This window comes from Pavona decussata, unplaced genomic scaffold (genome assembly GCF_977016875.1).
Source record: "Pavona decussata unplaced genomic scaffold, jaPavDecu1.1 SCAFFOLD_105, whole genome shotgun sequence".
Classification (NCBI taxonomy): Eukaryota; Metazoa; Cnidaria; class Anthozoa; order Scleractinia; family Agariciidae; genus Pavona; species Pavona decussata.
Genome location: NW_028145519.1, coordinates 816,801 through 836,483, shown reverse-complemented (window position 1 = coordinate 836,483; position 19,683 = coordinate 816,801). Strand labels below are relative to the sequence as shown.

The 19,683-nt window shown below is 37.3% G+C and overlaps 1 protein-coding gene across 8 annotated transcripts in view; it reads left to right on the top strand.

The window, feature by feature from the left end:
- LOC146471269 (uncharacterized) overlaps positions 1 to 17,788 on the top strand; it is a 38,310-nt gene extending 20,522 nt beyond the window's left edge. For 4 of the 8 annotated variants that reach the window (XM_085120936.1, XM_085120937.1, XM_085120933.1 and 1 more), the window contains 8 exons: positions 9,720 to 9,783; positions 10,308 to 10,344; positions 11,340 to 11,442; positions 12,231 to 12,426; positions 13,100 to 13,241; positions 13,837 to 13,924; positions 14,622 to 14,687; positions 15,177 to 17,788. In XM_085120936.1, the coding sequence (XP_084977062.1) occupies positions 9,768 to 9,783; positions 10,308 to 10,344; positions 11,340 to 11,442; positions 12,231 to 12,426; positions 13,100 to 13,241; positions 13,837 to 13,924; positions 14,622 to 14,687; positions 15,177 to 17,099 (2,571 nt within the window). In that variant the 5' untranslated portion in view covers positions 9,720 to 9,767 and the 3' untranslated portion in view covers positions 17,100 to 17,788. Of the gene's footprint in view, positions 1 to 739; positions 762 to 1,954; positions 2,047 to 4,667; positions 6,817 to 7,134; positions 7,602 to 9,719; positions 9,784 to 10,307; positions 10,345 to 11,339; positions 11,443 to 12,230; positions 12,427 to 13,099; positions 13,242 to 13,836; positions 13,925 to 14,621; positions 14,688 to 15,176 lie in introns of those variants that run through there. The other 4 variants (XM_085120940.1, XM_085120934.1, XM_085120939.1 and 1 more) reach the window with 4 other exon arrangements.
- Positions 17,789 to 19,683: the final 1,895 nt, after the last annotated feature.

Sequence of the window (19,683 nt, the reverse complement as noted above, 5' to 3'; positions counted from 1 at the left end):
ACATTTTGTTGAAGAAAAAAAAAAACACTTATACGTCCGTAAGGTACATTGTTATGGATATTGGATAAGTAACTCTGAGGTGTGTTCAACCGCGGCTTGGCCAACGTTTTTGAAAACTCTCAGATTAATCGCCCGTAACTAAAGACCTTTGATATTGCCAAATGAATTTGCATTTTTATTAAAAACAACAGTTTCCCTTTGGTAAACGCGGTAAACAAGTTAACGCCTGTTGGCACGCGTATTACGAATAAGATGTCTAGACCGCGATCTGTCTGCCCCGACCACATTGCTTTCTTCAAACTAATTTTCTCTTCCTTAGGAGTATTTTCTGAAACGACAAATTTTTGCGGACGAGTCTCTTAACTCTTGGCAGCGATAGCATTCCCACTTCTAATAAATAGTTCCTGCAAGCGTGACGGTAATCTTGTTTTGTCCAAATTGCTTATTATATTTTTCGCTGTATAGCTTTATCTTAAATTCATACATTGGGAATAAAAAAAAAAAAAAGAAAGAAGAAGAAGAAGAAGAAAATAAATTAATTAGTTTCTGGCTTTTCAGACTGAATTCACGGCCTGAAGTTTCCCAACCGTGGATTTTGTATTGTTTGCCGATCGATTAGAGTTTGAGAACAATTACACGCAATGGCAATTTGGCTACTGATTGTGTGCTTAATAGGCAGGAACTGAAAACATCTGGAATATCACTGACTGTGCATATCACGCCACTGACTTGATATCCAGCAGGTTAAAGGAAACTACCTGGTAAGAAAATAAGCTAAAAACAAAGAGCTTAAATTTAGGTTTGTTAGTTGATGCTGATGTAGATTACACGATAACAATTTTTAACAAGAGACTGCTGCCAGGTTGCGTTAAAAATCGATAACTTTAGCATTACCTTTAAGCACGCACAAAAACTTAACTTCTTTGGATCTGCCGTGATGCAAAAAGTTTTGCGCTATAGATTTGTCGTTCAATTTGAATCCTTCAACTTTAAAAGTACTATTGTCTTGTGGTGCTGTTTACTAAGCTAAGATGTAAGGAACTTATACCTAGTTTTTGAATCTTTGGACAGAATCCCATAGCGTGACTTTCAAATGAGAGCTTACTTGAGCAAGCACGGTGATTTGAAGATTAGTTTTTTTTTATGGTCTCGCGTCTCCAGAATAAAAAGGTTTAAGAAATGTTCAGCAATTGTGCCAGGGTCTGTGAAAAGTGTTCATATTCTTCCATTTTCCCTCCTCTTGTTGACATTTTGGGCAGGAATAAAAGCGAGTAAGAAACGATAGCACACTGTTAAACAATGGGCGCGAGTTACGCACGCACCCTTTAGATGCTATTATGGCTAATTTACGCATGCCAATTAATAGGGCTGATTGGGTCCAATTTGTTAAAGAAAATGATTGCTTAGACCTAAATCGGCGAGATTTCTAAAAATCTGTGGCAGAGCTAAAGACCTTTTGAATCAGGCCGATTTTCATCATTATTCATGACAACATCACAGGTTACACAATCATATGATCGAAGTTATTTTCCTTAGAGCTGAAACGGAAACACGTTTTGGCTTAGTAAGCATAAAGTGTACTTGGGAAGTATTCCAAGAAGTCGGGTCAGCCAACAATGCGCCCAGATCGTGAGAAGTTGAACGGAATGCTTTGTGATACGAATTATCAGAAATCCTTTTGTAGGACACCCTCTTTATATGTCCTCAGTGGCAAAGGCAAAGTCCAATAAATAAATAAATAAATAAATAAATAAATAACGAAAAGCCGGCTTGCCCTTGTTCCCTTTCCTTCTTATCAGCAGGGTTAGCTCTTAACGTGAAACAAAAGGTTTCGGTTGTTAGCCAATAAGAGTTTTTGAAGGAATTATCATGCCCGACGTGATTGGCTATTATTTGATGGCAACGAACAATGCGTGCCCACTATACAATTATGAGAAATCGAGACCCTAGAACAATTGGCTTTCAGTGGCTCAAAGAACTACCCGATAATAGCCCAATGTGACAACAAAAAGGTACTTGAAGTTGGGTTTATCAGTTCACGATAAGGTTGGTGTTTAGATTTTAATTAGTTGTGATTGCTGATATCAGCATTTTAAGGATTCAAAGCTAACTTATGTGTAGTCTCGGTTACGAAAAAATTTCCCAAGTAATCGTGTTTATTTAGTTTCAAATTTATGAACCAATAATGGAAATCGACTGGGTAGTCCAGTTTTCGGATCCGATTTCGAAGTTCTGTATCTATCTCGCAAACTGGCATGCAAATAGGAATTCACGAAATTCTCGACAACCGCTTACACTTACAGGGGTTTTAGGAAGGTAAACGTTCAACATTTCGCTATTTCAATGTTCTGCGTTGTAGTAACGGTGCATGTTTTTGATCCGAGTGAATTAAAAAAAAAATTGAAAACTGAGTAATAGCCAAGCTAAGTTCAGAGAGAAAATTGTTGTTTGCTTTTAGCACGAAAATCTCTTCCTACTCTGCCGCTTCCGTGTTTTGGCTTGCAAGTAGGATTCACGAAATTCTCGACTACCGCTTACACGAGAGGTTTTAGGAAGCCATCGCCTCGTTGAAGCATGGTAAACGTTTAACATTTCGCTATCTCAGTGTTCTGCGTTGCAGCAACGGCGGATGTTTTTGATCAAGCGAATTAAAAAAAAAAAATCAAATTGAAAACTGAGTAATAGCCAAGCTAAGTTCAGAGAGAAAATTGTTGTTTGCTTTTAGCACGAAAATCTCTTCCCAGGCTGCTGCTTCCGTGTTTGGCACCGCAGGAGTAAAGAATGACAAGTTCTCTTTACTGTGTCAAACCTTGATCAAACACGAAGGTTATGAGAATAAACAAAACGATCAACAAAGATTAAAATGTCTTGACGTGCAAACAAATTCTCTCAATAAACAAAACTTATTACAGGACCGACAGGGCAATTTGTTTGAGCCAATATTTCAAATAGCACCACTAGTCTTCTTTAGGAACAGAGTGACAATTTTTGATAAATTCTCTAAACTAACATCATAAGAAATGTATGGACAAATGTGGGAAGAAAATACATTTTGATAGCGGGGCGTTAAAGGGTTAACAATATTATTAAGTTGCATTATCTCTCTCTGATTGTGCAAGTAACTTATTGAAAACGATACCTACTAAAAGGTTTGGGAGTTTGCACCGGACGATAACTCAAATGGAACTCGCTGTCAAGCAGTACTTTGACCTTTTTGTCTCTTGTAGTCCTGTTATGTTGTGCAATCGGGGGATCTTATTTTTCGAAATTAAGAGTGATCGAACCATTCAAATAAAATTTAAGAAACTGTTCTTTCCTGTGGAGCTATAAGCAAAATTCTTTTTTTACTATTATTGTTTCTTTCTTTGCCGCCTTCAAAAGAAAATGACACGATCAGCTGATGGGCGTACCACGCGTACGTGACCAAGAGATTGAATCTGTAAATGAAAGAGTTTACCGCCTTACGAGCTGTTGCTGCGACAGAGACGCGATATTATGTATACCGACTGTAATTAACAATTAAACAAACAGCTTTTCGTGTCTGTCCAAAGCTCGCTATATACTCTTTACTTGTTTTCCATATTTCAACGGCAATGCGACTGAAAACCGGAATAGCAAAACAGCACTGGTAAAATCCGTAGGGTGTTTTTATTCAGCATGCAGAAAAAAAAAAAAAGCATGTGGCTTTATCTACGGTATTTACAATTGTAAATCCCATTAGAGGCTTGCTTTTGCAGTTGTAAATTGTAGTTTTCAAAACGTAGCTCAGTTATAGTTGTTAGTTGAAACGGGAAGAACAAACAAGACGCTAAAGGTAATCGCGTGGCCTATGTTATCCAAATCATAATCCTCGCATACTCAAATGCTGAAAAGGAAGCTTATCTTGGTTTCGCTAATTCTTTACAGCGGTAACCAATAACGCGCGACCTTTCGCCCTCAAAAGACTCCGATAAAGTTGCGTTTTGGTGGACGTCAATCAAAGAAAAGCCGTTCAAATTGTTTTAAATTCTGAGAACATTTTAAGGCAACAGAACGAAGAAATTGACAGTTTTATCCGCTGGCGGATGGTAAACTTTATAAAAGTTGATTTCCAAGGCAGGTTATCTATAAAATGCGCATTGTTTAGACGAAGCCGTATTTTTTTTTATGAAACATTTGAAATCGCTTCACCTGACAATTAAATCAGCGATGCGTGCAAGCGAGCAAATTATCACGTGCAGTGAAAATCGAAATTTTTAATTCAAAAATAACTTTTATTTACGCTTGGTCTGGCTGGAGAATCAATTTAAATAAAGTTTACCTTCTCTTAGCGAGGTAAAAACTCTTAGTTTCTTGCACGGTTACCTTGGAATCTTGTCCGAATTCAAAATAATTTCAACGGCTTTTCTTTGATTGACGTCCATCAAAACGCAACTTTATCCGACTCTTTTGAATGCCGTAGGTCGCGTGTTATTGGTAACCGCTGTAATTCTATACCAAGAAATCAAGTCATGCTTGATCTCATTATAAAAAAAAAAAACGCGCGTGAGTCACGCGTCTGACCAGGACTGAAAGAACTGGAAGGAATTTTTTTTATAATGATTGTTATTAATAGTTATTTATCATTACTAATATTATTTTTTAATACAACTTTTATTTTGTAAAACACTTACAAAAAAAATTACACGACTTAGCTTGCATATGATGACACGTATAATACAATATTTTCCTTACATTTACAATACTTGATGATACTTACAACACAATACAATATTTACAATTCGATATAAGACTATGTTAGAAACCATTTAGTTAGATTAATTACATTAAATTACAGTACTTTATGTCACATACTACAGAGTACAACAAAAAAAGTGACTGAATACATCATTGCTAGTGCGAGTGAACAAACTTCTTTTCAATTAAAGGTTTCCATTTATTATAGTAAGGTTCAGGTGAATTGTTACTTGTTTGTATTTGTTTCTCCATTTCAGCTTTACTTTTCACTATTTTTTGATAGTTATTAATAGTTATTCTGTAAGGAAACGTGCTGGATCAAGGAGTAAGTTATATTTTTGCCTTCAAAATTTTCCTTAAAGCTCGTTGCGATTGTGCGATTTGCAATTGAGCAATTTAATGAATACAGGCGGAAATAGAGCCGTTTTTCTTTGAGTGTCGAAAGTCGATTGGCGTTTGCTTTGGTTTTATTTTAATGCACTATGGCTAGCAAAATTTGCTCCATAATCTCAGCCAATGAGAAGCAAAACCAAAACCAATAATGACTTGCTAGCTCGCATTTTCCCGCGCTTGGTGTCGGCTACATGCACTTGTTTTTGGTTGGTCGATTATCTTGTTTACGTCTGCTCTGGTTGGCCAGAGTAAATACTTGGTTTCTGTTGAAAAATTATATATGTGTATTTTAACTCTCTTATTATTGTTAAAGGGGCAGATTCGTGATGTTTATCTCGTTTTAGGGTAAAAATTCCAAAATTTCTAAATTAAGGTTTAAAATACCTCAAATTCTCATTAGTGAGTTGCCTTTCACTAATGAGTTGAAATCAGGTGAATTTTCAAGGAAAAAATAAACCGCAACATATTGCTAGCAATGTTATCTTAGACACGACGAAAGAACGTTATAAAACCGGCCCGACGTTTTCAAGTTAGTATCCGTTCGCATAAAAGAAGATTTGGCCATTGTTTATCAATCATTACCAAGCTGCTAAAAATAAATCTAATTATACAGTTTCCATGTGATTCTTTGGGTGACAGTTAATTATCCTGTGCTGCATTGCTTATATAAAAATTTAAAGGAAGATTTCGCTATGTATACGTGAAAGTATGGTTGCTGAAGCCTGAAGCGTCGAAATTAAACTGCTGTTTTAAAAATAAAAATTATTACTGACATCACTTTCAACATTCGTATCTTTTGGTCATATGATCAATATAGAACAACTGTTGCGTTTATTTCGAATCCATCAGCTAGTCGCCATATATTATTCCGAGAGAACTTGATTCCGAACTCGGGAGAAATCTAATTAGTTGTTAATAAAACAAACAAAGAAACTTTCAATTGTTGCTCAGTTAGGTAACTTCGAAGCTGAACGAGTGACCTTTTTTCCCTAAAAAAAATAAAGAAAAGAAAAGACTACAGCAATACTTTAACAATACTGAAGGCAACCACAATATATTGTTTGGTTAATATCCAAGGCCGGCTTATTGGCGTCATCGATTAAAATGGTATTCGTAACATTTTTCATTTTCCTAAATGTGTGAGCGAATGAACTAACTCCAGGGCAAGTGGCGTGAATTACGGACCCAAAATGATTTTAGACTGCTGTCTCCGATCTAAATCACACCACTTAGCTTTGCTTCAGTTCGCTTTCACGTACATTATCGCTGTCACGATACGTACGTTGTTGTGGACCCCTTCGACGAAAAGACTGAGGTTCACGTCAAATTACAAATTTCTCCCTTCGCAACCTTTGGTTTTGTTTAATGTTTCAGTATAATTCTACCGATGTCCCACTCAGCCACGAAAGTGAAAAAAACATTGGCCTTCCTCTGTTTCTTCCCTTCGCATCGGTAGGATCAGTTCTCAAAGTAAAGCGAAAGGTGTTACTTCTGGAGCTATAAGAGTTTCTTTAACGATAAATCGCAGTGTGATTGGCTATTGTTTTGTCAGTGGTCAATGTACGAAAAGCTATAAAAAATGGCAAATCAATGCTTTTCCTTAAGGATTCCGGGATGTTACTTGCTTTACTTTAAAAGAAGCCTCTGACTTTCCACGGCTTGAAGGAATGGCCACCAGATGATTGAGGAGGGCTCAAATTTAACAAGGTGCTCAACTTTCTGGTTTGGTAGCTGATGATGAAGATGATATTAATATTTTTTAGGTCTGAAAATTTTAAAAGTTGTTGCTTGGATACTGGCAACCTAAGAATTCTTGAGACATCTTTATCCCTTGCCAAATTTCTCTCTTTATTTGGCTAGCTACGGATTGGTTACACAAAAGAGTTTATCGCTAATATGCCTTTCTTTGTATAAGGATATCACTTTATCAGTTCTAAAGAAACTGTGGTGCTTCGTCGGTGATAGAGTTGATAAGCTAATTTGGTTACCGTAAAGAGATTCGAATCTCTTTACGTTGGCACAAAACATTCATAGCCAAGCAACGCTCTTCTTCTCATACGTAGTTTGAGGTCTCTTTTTGACTTTGGTATTTTTGTTCTTACGTTTGAGGTTTCATTTCTGCACATAGATTTCAAATAAGGTTTATAAATAGAGACTTTACGGCGATCATAACCGGATAGTGACATAAATCGTTCTCTTACCAGATCAGCACTGTTTATAGCCTTTACAGCTTTTTGTCTCATTTCCTATAACTTAAAGGCGCCTGCTAGTTATTTCAGCCTCTGCGCGTTTCAGCACGAGAACGTGATAATGTCATGAAGATATCATTTTTGGATAAACAAATTAATAACAAAAAATAGCAAATAAAGCAACCGTTTGTTGATTTAGAAGTTCCAAATCTAACGTATACAGGTAACTAAAGCATCAAAGGGGTTTCAAAACTGCAGCAAGATTTAGCTCAAAAACTACTCAAGTCTCAAGAAAGAAAACTGGTAATTTTTATAGAATCAATATTTCTACTTGTATTGATAAGCTTCATTTTCTCATGTTCAATTTTTTTTTTTCGTAACAGCAATAACTAAACAGTGTCACAATGAACCGTACTTATCAAAATAGCTTTCGTCATACCTTTTTGCTGAAACGGAAAATTGTGGTAACGTAAAGGTAGTGCTTGGTAAACACATCGATAACTTCACATTTATTCTAACAAAGCACGCAGCTTTCCGGAAGAACGAATTGATAAAGACAATTATCAATCATTATTCGCCCTGGACCTTGAAAAAACCTTTTGCTCAAAACTATTTCCGTTTTAAATGTTCTTAAGAAATTCAGGCTTGTTTAGAACAGAGAAGAGAAGATAAAACTGCATTTACTCAAATGATTAAGCAATCTCTAATGAGTACGCTCTCATGCTGGTTGAAAGCTATCTTTTATAATGATTGAAATGCAATATGTACGACAAGAAAATGATACCACGCATGCTCAGAAATTAATATTTCAATTTTCTGCAGGCAAAAAATAGGCGAAATTTACCACATCGAATGTTTATTTTTTATCTGGACAACCATTTACAGTAATATGGCCTACAATATCTCATTTTAAAGTGTATAAAATGGGCTTCTCAGAAAAAAAGATAAATCCCATCATAGAAACCCAGCACTTTTCTGAAAAAAATAACAAAAGAAATTGATTATATCTGAAGATAAACGATTTTTTTTTTCAAAGTGATATGTAATTGTACAATGAATTGAAAAAGGAAATGATCCTTCTCGTGTCAGCAACATTTCCTGAAAATTGGGCTGAAAAAGAAGAAATCTAAAATTAGTTATGATTGTTTTTTTGCCCATGCAATCGCACCAAAACAAGTCAAGAAATTCATTTCTCCATGGGAACATAACAACTGAACAAATTACGGGATCGATTTCGATTGGGCAAATATTCTGAATCGCATCGCTTAAAATATGCTTTCAGCAAACATTATTGAGCTTTTTACCAACAAATACGAATTCATAATCAATATTCAAGAACAAGACGAGATATCAAACGCAAAAAAAGTAACCTGAGGAGCATATCTCCGCATTTCAAAACCATGTGCTCGATGGCGTCGCTTTCGCGAACAGACGCGAAGGAATTCGTTAAGCGCTTACCTCGATTCCTCGCTCTAGTTTTCTAGCTGACGGTCTATATCGATTTCTTCATCATTATACATCCCTTCGACGGAGTTTACATTACCAAAAATCTTTTCTAACACATCATCTGCGGGAATAAAATCGACCCACGAACTTCTAAATGCCGAAGCCATTTCTCAGCCAAACATGCGAAAACGCAAAAAGTCGGTTATATACGCCATATTGAAGTGTCATCGCTCAAACTCGGTACGTAATTGGCTTAACAATAAATGGATATCATATCCTCCAAGTATGGAAAGAAACGGAAGTAACGCAATTTTTCAGCGAATTTTTAAATTTTATGGATGGATATCCACCCATGGTCATTGATCTTGCCGGAAAGATATCCTTACACATCCATTTTGTTCACGCAGTAACGCCAAAAATTTTCAAACGTAGTTAAACCGCATTTTTATGCAATAAACTACCGTGTTAACTGGCCTCCTCAAAACGTTGACAAAAACATCACGGTTATATTGTACTTCCGTTTCAAATGCGCGGGGCTGTAACGCAAACCGAAAGCCCGCTTCGGGTGCGGAAGTTTGGAGATATGTTGAATGGTTTTACTATGTTTTGATTGCTTACTACACGGATTAATTATTTAATTATTCGCGAGTTTTATTAGTTATAGTACCACATTTTATAGCCAATTTTTCTTGTTGTCATATAGCTTTATTGACTATGAGTTTAGAAGTGTGGAAGAGCGAGGTTATGGAAAATAGCACAAGCCAGTAGGGAAGCAATTGGTGTTTTCTTAAAATTCTACTAGCCTTTTTGCTAATCAGTCCGTAGAAATTTGGACAACTGAAATGGTTTGTTTTCACACGGCACGGCATGAAATACTATATACTGCTTTCTTTTGGTTAATCAAACACAGATTTAAAGTAATCAGAGAATTCAGTCAGTCAAGATTATTTTATAATGTATTTTATCTTTTTACAGATTTAGTGAAAACACTGAGTGCCTCTGAGGTTTTAATACTGCATCCTAATGTCGGTGGAAAGCGGTATGTTTTCTTACTAATTTAAACGTAATTGACTGTAACTCCCACCCTCTCCCAATAACCCGGCCCTCCCTCAAGTATCACCCCAAAGTCTTCCCTTCCTCATTTTATCAAAAAGCAAAAAGTTCGCAGATAAAGTTCTTAAAGATGAAGTTCTTAGATAAAGTTGATAAAGTTCTTATCAGATAGCAAATAGTATCTCCAAGTTATTGTAAGACTTTTAACATTTTTATTTGTTTATGACTAAAGTGACGCATTTGAATAAAAGAAGCCCATACCCACTGAGTTGATTAGGGTGCCGGACCACAGGCAACGCCTTTGCCGCATTCCTGCGGCCAGATCCACGAAGCCTTTCATATAAGTTAAGATGTATCTGTTTCTAAACAATGGCCTATTGTTGGACTAACAACAGACTATTGTCCAGAATCAATACTTAAGATACATCTTAACTTAGAAAGACTTCGTAAATCTGGGCCTATTTCCCCTCGCGGCTCGAAACGTATTAACCATTGTATTTATACATACAGGTTATATTGATCTTACTGACATGTCAGGAAGTGAAAGGTGAGTATTATTTATTTATTTATTTATTTGTTTTATTAGGTCTTTTTGTGAGTATGACTTAATAAGTTAGTAAACTAGCGTGAGATCCGTGTTGGGAAAAAATGGGTCTTTAAACTTGTGTGGCAACTGACTGACTACAAGCTTGAATGTTCGCAATTAAATAGTCTGATTTTTTTTTTTTGACATGTTTGGGTTAACTGACCGTGGGAACTTTCAGAATTCCGTTTTCTACTCAACTAAGAAAACCCAAATAAACCTACACGACCACACATTGAAATAACAGGTATCCAATGAAAAACCTGGAAATAACGATAGTTTATATTCAACAAACTAAGAACTCGAAATTTGATGGTGGACCAAGCCAAGGTCAACAAGGATCGCCAAGCATTTCTATTTCGAGAGCTGTTAAAACACTAAAATAACCATCAACAGAACGACAACACTTATAAACTACAAAACGTTTATGTAGGATAACCTAGACCTTGAATCAGCGTAACGGTGACAAGTTCTAAAACGTTCAACTAAAAAACCTCAACTCACTAAGTCATTAAATAATGAAATTCCATTTCATAACAACATTGATTCTCTTCCCAATGACATTTTACCGCAATTATAGCACTAGGGCAACCAGGAAGAAATTTAGATTGTCCTAGATCAGTAACATTGTTTTTGAAAACGTAATCCGATCCGGTGGAATGAGATTGTGAGAGGTCTATCTAGCAGGCTGGAGGGCAAAATTCGGACCCCTTAATGGCAATGCTCCTATTCATCATGGCGATTTCCTTATTATAGCGGAATCTGGTGTTTGAAGCGTTAATCCTTTGTCAGAGAAGAAGGGCGAGTGATCGAAACGTCAAATTCATGTCGTTTTACGTTGGCCAGTTTAGCCTGCTTTCGCAGCTGATATCATATCATGCATTATTTGAGAAGAAACGTTTCAGTCAATTTTGTTTCCTCAGTCAAGGTAACTTTGTTTTTTTCCTCTCACACTTCAGGCAGAAATCAACAGGAGAAACATCGTCTCGCAGCTCGACGAGCATATCAATAGATGAGGTGATGGATAAAGTCAGGAACTTCGTTCGTGACAAGGGAATTATGGTAGGATTATATTTTATACCGTGTAAACCCTTGTTTGGCCCTTCAAAAATTCTCATGCAGTTAAGCTTATTTTAATGGTCATAATATAAGAAAGAGAGATTAATATCACATGGAGATGGAGATTGGGCAGTCTTCGCCTGTACTTAATACCCTTTTACGTTCCAAAATTAGTTGAGGGATTGGTTTGGAACTGTATCACCATCACCATCGCCGCCACCACCATCACGCTCATCATCATCATCATCATCATCATCAACATCATCATCATCACCACCACCACCTCGGCTCATCACCACCACCATCACTTCTACAACCACCTCCATCACAACCCGACCACCATCACCAGGATCACAATCAGCATATCACCATCATCAAAGAAACCATATCAACATCATGACAACCCTCAACATCACCATCACCACCACCGTTACATAAATAAGGGGGAGTGGGCAGTCTACGCCTGTAGTTAAAAACTGTTCACGTTCCAAAATTGGTTAAGGGGTTGGGTTGGACTGGCATCACCATCACCATTATCATCATCTCCTGATCATTACAATTACCATCACCATCATCATTTTCACCACCATCCATGATCACCATCACCACTATCACCTGATCACTGTCACCATCACCATCACAACTGACCTAGTGGCCAAAGTATTAACGCGGTGTTTGAAATGGTATAAATTCGCTCTAGTTCAACTCCCATCGGAAATATAGCACTCCCGTTATCCTAACAAAGTGAACAAACCTCACTTAATATATTTTTCTTTTTCCCTCACTTAAAGCTAGAGGAGACGTTTCACGAGTATGATCCTCTGAGAAAAGGGTTCGTTACCACAAGTGACTTTAAGAAAGCTTGCAAGGAGATATTTGAAGAAATCCTGACTGATGACGAGGTGGAAGAAATTCGGACCCACTACTGCAATCTGAGAAGTCCAAATTCTTGTAACTGGCCCAAGTTTCTACATGATGCAGAGTCTGGTATGGATGGTAGTTCGTTACATCGTTTATTTAATTGTTTATTTATTTATTTATTTATTGACTTCTTTATTCATATTTGTCGTTTACATTGGAGAAAATACTTCCCGTATCAATATCAAAGTGTGATGATCCACTCTATGCTCTCGATTTTACAAGAAGGCGGTTGACTGTTCTATTATAACCAATGCACTATGAGGGAACATGACTTCGCTTACGATCTCAGGATAGCATTGCGGTTAGCGCATCCAAACGATCGACTCTTGGAACGTCATAGCCGTTCGACTACCGTTGGAAGGATATAAAATTTTACTGACTTTTTCGGCTTAAGAGCGCTTGTTTGTTTATTTTGCTTACTTTTTGTATGCTGTTCAACAGGCTAGGGGCTGAATATCCAAGCAATACCTCACTCGTGCATTTCTTTCTTTATCAACGCTTCAAACCATTTGCGTGTTGAAAGATAACAGAAAGGGCATTTTGGAAGGTTTTGGTGTCGTCTTACATCTGATTAGTATTCTAACATGTGCTATTGCCCTTTCATCAAAATTAAAGCTTAATACAACATCCTAGACAAACAGCTTTTATTTTAAAGTATTCATTTGTGTGTTTCTGCTGGCTTCAGACCAAACCTGATTTAAACTGAAACAGCGTGATGTTTTTTTCCTTGTTTCAACAGAGAAAACTGCTAATCCTCACAGCATAAGATCCGCCAATGAAGAGCAAAAGGAAGTGATACTAAAGAAAGTTGCTCAGTTATTGAAGAGCAACGTCGAGATAAAAGATCTGTTGGCGAAAACGTCCTCAGAGGATCCCAATAAGTAAGTGTTTGTATACCTGTTATTTGCCAGTACAGTCATGTAGCTCGTTTGTGCAACGGTTTCTTTATGAGAAAAACAAACACCTAGGGTCACCAATCAACGCGTTTGTTGGATCATGGCTATGTTTTACATCCAGAAAAAATAAATAGAAACATGCAAAATATTAAGCGACATTTTTATAAGCAGAATTCTTAGCATACTTAGTAAAACATGATCTTGTTTAAGTTGTCTGTATTTTTATTCATAAATTTATAAGGTTTCATGTTTGGAGAGCTAAATAACACTTTAAATAGTGAGACTAATTTACCAAAAGCCAGTACGTGCATAGTAAGCGGTCTTAACTGGTGCAAATTTGTATCCATGACTTCAAGTTATTTCACTGCAAAATGCAACATTGCCTAAGTTTTCATTGAACTGAAACTTGATGTATTTGTAAACGGTCACGACTGCCCTAAAGGAAATCGTCGCAATTGTTCAGAATCGAGCATGCTACAGTTAACACAAAGACAACAAATACGTTACCTCTCAGTAACGGACAGCCGTAACCCTGCAATGCACAGGAACATAACGGTTGCTTTCTCATTTTTGTTGCAAGAAATGAAATTGATGAGGATGCACAGGACACCCAAGCAGAAGAATTATTTAAGCTGCTCAGTGAGATCATCGAAGAAGATGATTTAAAGGTGAATGGAATTCCTAGGTTGCTCTATTAATTGGTTCATGACAGCGCTCCTTAGTTTTTTAACAGTCACGGGTATGCATTATCCAGAGCAAAACCATAGTCATCGCTTTTCTGTTCACGAACCCTTTCTTTTAAGCCCGTTTTGCATAAACCTTTCAGAATCTATTAAGAACACACCCACACCCTTTGGTCCAAGTGTTGCATTTGTTTATCCACCTCGTTTAACACTGCGCAACATCGTCGAACAATCAACAATGGTGGAAGATGTTTCAATCGTTTGGCCGGGCATTAATGCATTTAACGTCCCCTAGTTGATAAGAAATGTCCTCTACCCCCTCTACAAAAAACACCTTAGCAAACAATCAAACAACAGTCATAAGGGAAGAGATATTGCAGCTCGTCAGCTAGCTGCTTGGTCTGCTTCCCCTCGGTTTTTCGTTCTAACGTTTATTTATTTGGATGCATCTGCTCTTCTTTTGGTTTCTCCCATTCTTCTATTTTAGTTCAATTCACGATACTTAGGGAGCTTCAATGGTGATCCCTCATAATCTATCGTAATAATAATTTAAGTCTTCTAAATATCTAAAACGATTGCAAATCATCATTACTGAATCATGTAGTCACTGACAGTTGGCTAAGGTTTTAAGTAACTAAAAAACAAGTGTTAACTGTTGTAACACGTTACATTTCTGTTTTAGATAATCATGGACATGTACACAGACGACATGGGTTTCAAATATCAAGAGTTTGTGCACGATTTGAAGGTACAGATTTTTTCGTTTACTAAAATTTTACTTCTCTTTTTGCAAACAAACAACTATTCCACTATCGTGCGTTGGTGGATATGAGGTGCTAGATAGGCAAAGGGTACATAATGCCCAGTCGGCTATAAAAATCCTTATAATACCTGCAGAAGAAAGTGAAGTACGCTTATTAAAACACCCACAAAATATTGCTAGATATTGCTGTTTTTATTTTGCAAGAAAGACAAGAAGACGATTTAATGGCTGCTATTTCTAGGCCATGGTATACCATGGTATAATCAAAAACTATATCGCGGAACATCCCCTGATACTTAGCCAACGTGGCCGTAGGCCAAGATGGATAAAATCAGGCGATATTCCAAAAGATTAAAAAGGGTAATTGTTTCATTATTTTAAACATTAATAACAAAGCTTAGTTTTATAGCAGAACGGTAGCCTCATAATGTACATTTTACCAACAGAAATTTATCTCTCTTTTATGCAAAACAGGAAACAGAAGACTTTCATGAGAAAAGGTATCGACCCTCGTCAAGAAAAAACAAAGTTACACCATCACCAACAATCTTTTCTCTGGAAATCCCTGAACATCTGCCTTCACCGAATGCGACTTCATCCAGCGTCCATCCCCGTCGAAGACGATTTTCCATCTCATATGAGGCCTTGGTTTGGATTGTCTTTTTTGTCTTAACAACGCTGTGCGTGGTCGATCACTTTGTCCTTAAAGGTGACGTGGTGCTTGGCAGAGGAGGAAAACTTCCCAGACGCCTCTGGGGGACCAACATAGGTGAGACGATTACTAACATCGTGTGGGCCGTCACCGCTCGCCTCATCATAACTTCCCAGAATCTGATGTTCTACACGATGATGTGGTGTTTACCAAACTTCATCAACGAGATTGCTCCAAGGTGGATCACGATGGATAGTATCCGTGAAGTTCATGTACGAATCCACAGATTGGCTGGCATCTTCCTGATTGCCATCCCGTCCCTTGCCCACGTCCTTGTGATCTTTCTCCCGCCTCTTGTTGATGGCACGGCACTGAAGTACTACCCTCCAAGTACGTTCAACTACAGCAGCTACTCAGATCATTTGAACTGGTCCGAGTTCTGGGATCCCGCAGCCGTACAGAATTGGACTTTCAACGACCACACTGGAGTACACCTCACCGCGGACGAGATCTATCGCTTTATGGTCATCATCGTGTTGTTCTGCTTCTTCTTCCCTCTGAGCAGATCAAATTACGCTACCCAACGTAGCTACTCGTTGGCGATGGCCTTGCATCTATTTGCTGGTGTCTGGTATGCTATTGACAACATTCGAAAGATCACCCATGGCTTGTCGCAGGTGGTAAATCTGCCCGTGCTGATCATCTGGTGTTTGGACCGAGCACTCTCCATTTGGGTTTACCGACATCACCATGGTCGCATTGTGCGGAAGAGAGTCGTTGAAAACAACGAGTACATCGTTGTGTATATCAAACTGGACAAGGACGTGGAGTATGCCGTTGGCGATGTATACTATCTTCACCATCAGATTAAAGGCAGCTCAGGAGTTGTTCCTCAGCGATCGCATCCCTTTACGACCTTTGCAAATTTATCGCAAGACTCAACATGGGACATTGGTTTGGTGGTATCTGTAATGGAAGACGAAGAGCAATTGTGCCTCCCTTGGACAAGCTGGCTAGCCAACGATAACAACTCGTCTACTTTTCACACGTGGGGCCCTTATCGTTCCTCTGTTTGGCAGCTGTGCAATCAGGTCGCTGAAGAATCAGACAAGACACGATCGCCGTTCCATTACACACTGTTCGCAACTGGGTCTGGGTGTGGCTATCTCTTGGACGTCCTAAGCTTTCTAGCACACAAAACAGAAACACCACATAAACCCAATAAAATTGATATTTTCTACTCGGTAAGATGCAAGGCATTTTACTACTTAATGCGTGAGTCAATCGACGAGCTCCTGAAAAAGATCAAAGAAAAGAACACTGCAATTGTAAATTTCCAGTTTTACGTCACCAGTCCCGCAGGAGAAGAAGAACAGCACGAAGTAGCTGAAACAGCCGACACCCAAATACAGCTCATCAATGGCCGAATAGATTTCGAGAAAGCTCTCAAGTCTGCCAATAAACACTGTCGCTGTTACTTTGTAGGAAGACCAGCAATCGCCGAAAACTTGGAAAAAATATGCCAGAGAAAGGGCATTAGGCTCGTTAAGGATTACACGAACGGACGGGAAGGCGAAAAAGACCGCCGTCTGTTACTTAAATATCTGAAAATCAGTTTTTGGGTGATTCTTTTCATTACTGCCATTTGCGTTGTGGCTGGTATTTTAATTGATGTTAGGACCATAAAAAATAATCTAAAATCGTATGGTTTGAACACAACGAACACCAACATGAGAAAATACTGAATAACAATACCTTTATTAGGTCGTACGCCATTTTGAAATCGATTAGGCGCATTTAGATGTTTGCATGGACACCGGTGGAGCAAAAGACTGCATAATAGAAACATGCGTTCTAATCCTTAGTAAACCGTAGTAATAGAAACATGCATTATTAGCGTGTTATGACCATGTTTTGACGACTCGACGCGGCCTCAAACGAATAATTTTTAGTGAATGATGATATAGCTTTAATTAGAAGAGAAACAATTGGCTGGTATCATTATTTTAGTATACACTTTATAACAATTTTAATAAGTGCTAGTGTTGTAGAAAAATTATTTCCATAGTATTTTAATCGCTTAACAGTCTGTGGGATCTAATAAAACATAGTTAAATGAAATTAAAAAGATTTCATGAATACAGTTAGCTTGGTCTGCCCCCGATAGTGCGTTTTTTAAGCCTTTTGATCCCAAATTGGGTTGGTAGTTTTGGACATAGTATTTCACTCACTACAAACACTGGGGGACAGCCACCCCTAAAACAAAGGCTATGACTAAATATTAGTGGATTTGTATAGTATTGATTTCTCACTGAGAACGTAGGCAAACGTTGTATCAATTAGGCTACCAAAAGCGTTTTTTATCGCTAGGCTAGTATGGTTATCTTGTTAATTAAATATGTATGGATTATTAAACGTTTGAAACGTTAAAACACGTTATCATTCTCTTATTTCTATTTAGTTTTGTTTTATCTATTATTATTATTATTATTATTATTATTATTATTATTATTATTATTATTATTATTTTATTTATTTATTATATATATATATATTTTTTACTTTCTTTCCTTTCTGTTCCTTCAGTTAATTTTGGGGGTGAAACAGGACAACGTTTCTTTTCCGTTGTATCCGAGTTTTAAGTTCGGTTTTCGCTCCCTCCCTAGGTTTTAGACAAAATTAACCGATTTGAGACAACTTTTGTACGCACGGTTGTCTCAAAACAATTCTCGGAAAGGCGAACGTTGTTTCCCGAGGAATCAAAGGTGTTCAATGGGAAATGGAGTCACGAGCAGGTCACGTACAAAACGAGTGAAACGAGCTGTACTTCAGTTTATCCCGATTAACTTACAGGAGGACAAAACGTGTTTAATTTAAGAAGAAAATCGAAATTTTTGACTGCCAGCTGGGCATTTAGTCTATTTTGAGACCGTGCCTGGCTGAAACGTGCATATAGTCATAGCGTTTAAAAAACAATTTATACCTTATTATGTCCTAGTACATCATAAACAGCTAAAGCAGTGCGTCCGATTTAATTTCAGAACTGAAGCGAAAATAAACTATTTGTCGTGGTATTAATTCTCTAGTTTTCAGTCTCATGAAAGTAAATGTTCCTTTCTCAGTCGGCCACACGTCGTTAGTTTCAGAGAACAATTACCTTTCCTTTTTTTTTTTTTTTTTTTTTTTTTTTTTCGGAGTATACCTGTGTCATTTACTGATTATTACATCATTCTCATTTCTAGATTATTTTCTATGCTGTATGTTTTCATTAAAACAAATAAATTTGACGTGGATCATACAGTTCCTGTGCCCCGGCCTTTACATGCTTGAGCGAGACACAAAATGCGTTATCCGGCAGTTATTTATTTCTTTGAGATGGCTTGTATGTTGCAGATTTATCAGACATTCAAATTTAGCCCAAAAGAACACCGATAGGTGTTATAATTACAAATTCATTTTTGACTTCAGATGTCCTTGTTCATTGGTATGAGTATACTTTCTCTAAAGAATTTGTCACACTTTTTTTTACAAGTATGCCTCGTGAAGCAGATCCGGAACTATTGTCTGTTTTAATCTGGTGTTGTGATCTAAGTAAAATCAGCGTGATGATAGTGTATGCGAGAAAATTGCTCAGTGCGTAGACAGTAAGTACACAAAGTCGTAAATAAGACAATGTACGAACGTGGTCTGTATAATGATCAGTATACGTCAGGGTACACTTGAACCAAGTTCCATATACAAAAGTATAAAGAATCAAATATATACTGGTCATTATACAATCCTTTCCAGCCAGTGCCCTTATACATCAGTATATATATATATTTTACTTGTGTTGTATAAGGACGCATTATTCCACGTAAAATGTGTAAATTCACGCACTGTTGATGCAAGACCAAATTCTCATACGTCCCCCCGTAAGTACACCCAAGGAACGGTGGTTACATACGAAGGATGAAAACTTTTACTCAATGGTAATGGTAATGGTATTTATATAAACGAATAATGAATATAAATGAATAAATGGAGGTATTAATATAAAGCAATGAACATGTATTTTTTTTTTATTATCTATTGCAAGAATGCTGCAAAGGGCTAAGCAGAATTCTTAAGCGTCGCAAGGTTCGCCTTGTAAACATCAGATAGGTTTGCTCAGGTTTGGGTTTTTCTTATCTAAGTTACACTACTTTGGTTTGCGGTTAATTTCCCCCGGTTTTCAAATGAAGTGTAGCATTGTACATGACTCCTTTGACTGAGGGAATGAATACAAGAAATTGCAGGAGGACTTGACAAAATCAGTGCAAAGAACGTGTTTTCAGTTAAAATTCAACC